Below are 7,209 nucleotides of genomic sequence, written 5' to 3'. Positions count from 1 at the left end.
TAGACATATCTATGTTCAAGGATAGGATGACAAGTTGACAAGTTAATATCTAATGTAACAAGTAGACATACATAAAACTCTTCCACCCGTGCTAAAAGTTAATTTTGAAGACACGGAGGTAGCCGGGACAGTCAAGAACCTCTTTGCCATCATTGCCAATACGGGGTATCTAGGTGCATTCACCCTCCACCAATCAAGAAGATTGAACATATGATCCATTGCCTCATTCAAGTCATATAGATAGTTTCTAAGCTCACTTTTTGATGGTGTTGATGAAGTGGCTGATAAGAAGGACTGAAAATCACAATCCATAAGTGGCATCGAGGTACTTGTGTTGCAATTGTTCTCGGCTGATGATTCACTAGCTCTTTCTTCAGCTTGCTTATTTTTCGCAACAAACTTCTCATACAATGTGTCCAACTCTCCGCGCACAATATTCTTCTTAGTATTTGCTTTCCCCACAGCATAGATTTGGTGATAGCACCACTCAACATACCTCATCTTGTACCTTGGGTCCAAGATGGTAGCAAGCAGCATGACATTGTTCGGCTCATCCCAATACTTGTCAAATTTATACATCATTGCATCACCCATTTTCTTGTAGCATTCATCATCATGAGCCATAGATTTTCTCAAAGCAATCTTGATGCTGACAATGTGAGGGTAGAATATGTTGGAGGTGGGATATAATTGCCCAAAAAATGCAGTTGTCACATGAGATAAAGAGAGGAGCAATGGCTTAATAACTTTAAACTTGTCCCATTCTTCTTTTTCCAGCTCCCATTGATAGTTGGCATTTGAAGCTGCATAAGAGGACAAGGCTTCCCTATATGAGCAGGCTGTATCAAGCATCTTGTATGTTGAACTCCACCGTGTGACAAAATCAAGATGCAAATGGTCGCCAACCTCAACACCCAATATTTTGCAAGTCTCAACAAACTTGTGGAGGCGACTCGGTGACTTCTTGAAATACATAACCGTCTCTCTCAAATTCTCTATCAAAGGGGCCATGATGGTTGTCCCATCTTGCACCACCAAGTTGACAATGTGCTCACAACAATGGACATGGAAATATTGGGCTTCAAAGTCCGTACCTACAAAAAAACAGCAAGCATATGACAATATATTCAACCAAAACAGCACACATATGAGCATGTGTTCAACCAAAATATCATTATTTGGACAAACAAAGCATATATACTAGAAAAACAACAAGCATATGACAATATATTCAACCAAAACAGCACACATATGAGCAGGTGTTCAACCAAAATATCATTATTTGGACAAACAAAGCATATGTACTACAAAAACAGGAAGAATATGACCATATATTAAACCAAAACAACAAGTATATGAATATATGTATAACAAAAACATCAAACATATAACCATATGTTTGAAGCATTGTCTAGTGTGATGGATATATATAATTTGCCTTAAACAAAGCATGTGTACTACAAAAATAGCAAGTATATACCTCTCCGAACAGCAAACTTTGCCTTCAAACCTCTGACCACAACATCATTGTTTGAAGCATTGTCTAGTGTGATGGATATAATTTTATTCTCTATCTTCCATTCAGTCACACACTCATAGATAGCATCTGAAATCACATGCCCGGAGTGAGGAGGATCCAAATCTATGAAACAAATAACACGTGTTTGCATCTTCCAATCCTTATCTATAAAGTGTGCAACCACACACATATATTATATGGTCTGGTTGCTAGTCCACAAATCGGTTGTCAGACTAATGAAGTCCACATCCTTTAGGGCAACTTGAAGCAACTCCCTTTCTTTCTTGAAAACCCTCATGCATCCAACTCTTATTGCCTTCCTTCTAATGGGTTGATAGTTTGGATTCAAGCACTTCATGAGAATGTTGAACCAATTATGTTCAACCATTCTAAATGAGTACTCATGGACGCAAATCATCTTTGCCATGACCTCCTTGATGAGTTCCTTATCATACTCAATGCATTGGACATCTGGACCACTTGTTGTTGCATTGGTTTTTCTAAAAAAATAGAGTAGCTTGGATGAGATCCCTATTAACCTTGTCCTTGTAATCCTTACATGTGTCCACATGTCTTCCCATGGATGAGGTGCTTCCACCTTGGACATATGCAAATTGATTATCACAATAATTACATTGTGCCTTCAACTCCATCAAACCTTCATTCGATGGCACCTTTACCTTATGAAAGAAGGTCCAAACCGCTGACCTCAACCTCGATCGAAGGATCTTGACCTTTTCGCTTCTTGGCACTCTTTCGTTGCACTTTTCTTGCTTCATCCTCACTCGAACTAAGAAGTACGGTTTCTTGTTCTTGAGGCGTAGGACCAAGGCCTAGACCATCCTCGGACATGTCATCACCTTCGAAGGCTTCTTCTTCACTATCCACAAACCCATCTAAATCTGATTTGTCACTAGCCCTGGGCGGCACCTCAAACAAGGTATTTTGCTCTTCCTCGTCCTCCTCCTCATCCTCTTCGACCTCTTCATGATCCTCCTCCGCTTGCTTATCATGCTCCATTGCCTAGCACACAAAAACAACACACACATGAGCTTGGACACACATATATTTGACTTTTGTATAGAAAAAACAGCACACCGATGAGCTTGCACAAACATATATCTGACTTTCGGATAGTAAAAACAGCATAGACATGAGCTTGCACAAACATATATTTGACTTCTGTATAGCAAAAACAGCACACACATGAGCTTGCATAAACATATATTTGACTTTTGGATAGCAAAAACAGCACACACACATGAGCTTGCACAAACATATATTCGACATTTTGATACCAAAAAGAGCACTCACATGAGCTTGCATCAGCCTGGGCGTTCGGGTACCCGAACTCGTTACCCGAACCCGAACCGAACCGTAATACCCGAATTGTCGGTTAATTTGGTATCGGTCTTCGGTACGGTTCTTATTTTCAGACTTTTCGGTCTTCGGGTAAGGGTTCGGTTACCAGTCTCGAAAACCTGGAAAAATCATATTAACCGAAGTTTATATAACCAACGTCTCACATGGTCACTAGGTCACACATGCGGCTGCGCGGCCCAGGCCCAACTCACCTCTACCCACCGCTCATATAAAGCCTCCCACCCTCACAGTCACACGAAACACAGACTACCAAACCCTCGACCCCTCCTCCCTCTTGTACTCACCCTAGTACCCAGCGGCGGCGGCGGTGGCAGCGGCAGTGACGTGGGAGGCAGGACGGCGCATCGGCGCGTGATGGCGTGAGGCACGCGGGCAGGTCATGATGCTGTAGCGATGCGCCGAAGGAGCCGCAATTGCTGGATCCAGTGGAGACGGAGATGCGCGAGCCACCGGCCGGAGTCAACGCACTGAGCACGGTCGACGGCAGCAACAACAAGTGATCAACGTGAGTGGTCAGTCCCTTGACTTTGCCACTCCCCAAGTTTCACTTTGTCCCGATTCATATGCTCAACTGCTCAAGTAGTCAAGTGTTCATTGACTTGTTGGTGTATCGGCTGTAGGCATGTAGCTAAAATTTATATAGATAGTGAGTTTGAGTCCCGATTCAGATGCTCAAGTACTATAATTACTAGTATGTGTATGTAGATAGCAGATTGTTTTGACACCTTATGCAGACAACAAAATTGATGTATGTGTATCAGTGTATGCAGAGTTGCAGACAACAGACTTGTTAGTTCACTAGTTGTAGATAAAGTGTACTATTAGACTAAATTATACTGTTAAATGTACTATTTCCTGTAACTATGAGTGATGTTATATATTGTACTGTTTATTTCATCTTACTTATACTGTTATATTTTCTGTAACAAATTGTCACTTCTCATTGGTGATATGTTGGGCTAACTAGTTGTGTCATTTGTTGTTTGTAGATGGAAGAACAAAGTTCTTGTATTTCGCTGTCGGCACCTTCCCTTACAATGCTTTGAACTCGGAGAAGGACAGTCATGATGGGCAACAGCTCCCCAACCAGCAGTAGAAGAGACGACCGAGGCTGAGAAGAATACAACAAATGCCAAGGAAATGAAGGAAATGGCTCCACAGTCGGAAGTTTGGAATCATTTTAGCAAGGAAGTAAATGCCACGACAGCAACATGCAACTATTGCAAAAGTGAGCTTGCTTGTGGTTCTAAAATGAATGGTACATCATCCTTGTTGAAGCATTTGACGACCTGCAAGAGAAATCCTCATAGCATCAAGGATGACAAGCAGCCAACTCTACAAGCTACTCCGAATCATGGGGATGCTAGTAAGTGTTCACTCACTACCTGGAGATTCGATCAGGATACGCTTAGAGATGCTTTGGCTGAAATGGTAATTGTGGATGAGCTTCCGTTTGTATTTGTTGAGAAGCCAGGATTTAGAAGGTTTGTGGCAAAGGCTTGTCCTCGTTTCAATGTCTCATCCAGGAGGACGGTTACTAGAGATTATGTCCGCATTCATTATAGGGAGAAAGTCAAGCTAAAGAAATTCTTCAAAGAATCTTGTGAAAGAGTTTGTGTAACTACCGACACATGGACATCTTCCCAAAAGCATAATTTTATGTGTGTGACAGCCCATTTTATTGACAATGATTGGGTTCTGCATAAGTGGATCATTGGGTTTTTCTTGGTGAGGGGTCATAAGGGGTCATTGAGGGGTCATAAGGGGGAAGACATTAGGAAGGACCCGGAGAAGTGTTTGGTTGAGTGGGGCATAGATAAGGTGTTTTCAGTAATAGTTGACAAATGGCTCACCAAATGATAGAGCGGTAAGCTACATAAAGAGCTTCAACATCTTGATCTTTGTGGCTATTGCTCTTGATCCAAGATACAAGTTGTCAAATTACATCAAGATTGCAACTTTTGAAATGTTTGGGCGGATCAATGGAGAGGAAGTGTGGACAAAAATGAATACAACTCTTACAAATCTGTTCCAAGAGTATTTTAAGTTATATGGTCACTAGTGCAGAACCGGCCTTTAGTGCCAGTTTGTGACGGCCTTTAGTGCTGGTTCGCCAACCGACACTAAAGAGTGGGGACTAAAGGCCCCCCCTTTAGTACTGATTCGTCACGAACCGGCGCTAAAGTGCAAACACGTGGCACGAGCCAGGCCCGGGTGCACGTAGGGCTTTAGTACCGGTTGGTAACTCCAACCAGTACTAAATGTTTTTTTAATTTTTCCTTTAATTTTGTGTTTTCAATTTAATTTAGTGATTGTTTTACATTATAATGAGTTGTTAAATCCATATCATAATTAGGTGATCAAGTATAATATATATATGGATATGGCATATATACTTGATCACTTAGGTAGGATCCATCCAGCTGAAACTAATCTGCGGTTTCTTTCATTAAATGATATAATAACTCATCATCATATCATCATATTAATATAAAAACTCTTGCATCATATCATCAACATGAGTATATATATACTCTAGCTAGCTAGCTAAAAATCATCGTAGTCGTCGTTATCACTATTTAATCATCATAGTCATTACCGCTATCTAATCACCACCAACACTAGCTTAAAGAAGAAACATTCACTTGTACCAGAAGCAAAAATATCATTGAGTTCAACATGATTGTCATGATATTATAAGCGTTCATATATAATACCACAAAAGCAAATCACTCTTTGAGATTAAGTTCAGAACGAAGAACACAGACATGAAAGGACAAGTACTAAGAGCATGAACTAGCTAAATCACTCATGCTGCTCTCTCTCAGGTAAAATAGCATAGAACATGTATAGCTTTCCTGATTCATCATACTGGAGCATGCAGATGAACCTGTCTCCTAATCATGGGCTGCACTTCTCATTGCTGCCCCCTAGTACTTCTCTACGATCGTTAACAATTTTCCTCCAATCTTTCACTATTAAGCATTCATCGCTTCTAGAAATCCTAAATGCACTCATGTGCAATGCAGGATATGTTGGCCGTAAGCTAACAATTGGCATGCGACCTTTAGTCTCGATCCCCTGAGGCACAACTGTCATCGGGAGTCCCTGCTGAAGAACATTGTATAGTACTTAATTAATTAATTTACTTAGCAATGAAAGTTTAGCAAAAAAATTATGTATGCAAAAGATGCACTGAGGACAAACAGTAAAAATCTTACCATCATTCCTAAATAGATGTGACCGTAGTTCAATACGATCACTATTGGTCGCATGTTTTGAGTACTAACATTTCTAAGTCCAGGAAGAAAATTTGTCTTGACAGTATGAAGATCCTCAAGCATGAAACATAATGACTTATCACCTCGCAGTTTATGTCAGCTCCGGGACAGTAGTAGGTCCTGTCTACCAAGCGTCGGACATGTTTGCTTGAATGGAAATAAGCTGTCAATAGAAATTAGTTGTCAATTATTTTTGAATAAGCAATATCAAAGACAAAAATATAGTTGAGAAGAACTCACATAATGGTAGGACTGGAGGCGTCTGCACATCGACCCATATGTCTCTATTACCTTCAATATCATCTTCCGGACGAATATCAAAGGTGATAACCATATCAGGCTCAAATGCATAAGCCTTGCATAGTGCTTGCCAAGTTTTGCATTCAAAATAGGTGTACGTCTTTGCATTGTATACTTTGACGTTGAAAGTGTAATCATGCTCAGTTTTCAGGTAAACACTCTTTACCTCCATAGTTTCCATATCATTGAAACCTATCTTATCCAAGACAAAAATTCTTGCATGGCAGGGGATGCGCTAGTAGAATAGTGAAAATTAAAAATTGTAAGTCAGGCAAATGAAGCATATATAAGTCATGCTTAATTACGAAAACAGACTTGTCGTTGTGACTTACTATATCGAATTCGAAGGTCTCATCCAGCTTGATGCTGAATCGCCTATCATTAACAAGGAAATTTCTGTCGCACAGGCCGCACTGGTCTTCACAGTATTCGCACATACTGAAATTTTTTCCGTCGTCACACGACATTTCCTATATATGTTCATATAGGCGAAACATGAAACACTTACTAATTCAATTAATTCAACTAATTCAACTAAGCATTTACTAAAAATAAACTAGTTCTATTAATTCAACTAGTTCAAATAATCTCATATACCTAAATTTTCTTACTAAAAATAAACTAGTTTTATTAATTCAACTAGTTCAAATAATCTCATATACCTAAATTTTCTTACTAAAAATAAACTAGTTCTATTAATTCAAGTAGTTCAAATAATCTCATATA

The 7,209-nt window shown here is 39.8% G+C and overlaps 1 protein-coding gene across 1 annotated transcript in view; it reads left to right on the top strand.

Moving 5' to 3' along the window:
- Positions 1-4,330: 4,330 nt before the first annotated feature.
- LOC123084234 (zinc finger BED domain-containing protein RICESLEEPER 2-like) overlaps positions 4,331-7,209 on the top strand; it is a 7,669-nt gene continuing 4,790 nt past the window's right edge. The window contains exons 1-2 of the mRNA XM_044505945.1: positions 4,331-4,386; positions 4,766-4,956. Coding sequence (XP_044361880.1) covers positions 4,331-4,386; positions 4,766-4,956 — 247 coding nt within the window. The remainder of the gene's footprint in view (positions 4,387-4,765; positions 4,957-7,209) is intronic.

This window comes from Triticum aestivum, chromosome 4A (genome assembly GCF_018294505.1).
Source record: "Triticum aestivum cultivar Chinese Spring chromosome 4A, IWGSC CS RefSeq v2.1, whole genome shotgun sequence".
In the NCBI taxonomy this organism is placed as follows: Eukaryota; Viridiplantae; Streptophyta; class Magnoliopsida; order Poales; family Poaceae; genus Triticum; species Triticum aestivum.
The sequence above is the reverse complement of the archived record's forward strand: the minus strand, read 5'-3'. Positions and strand labels throughout refer to the sequence as shown.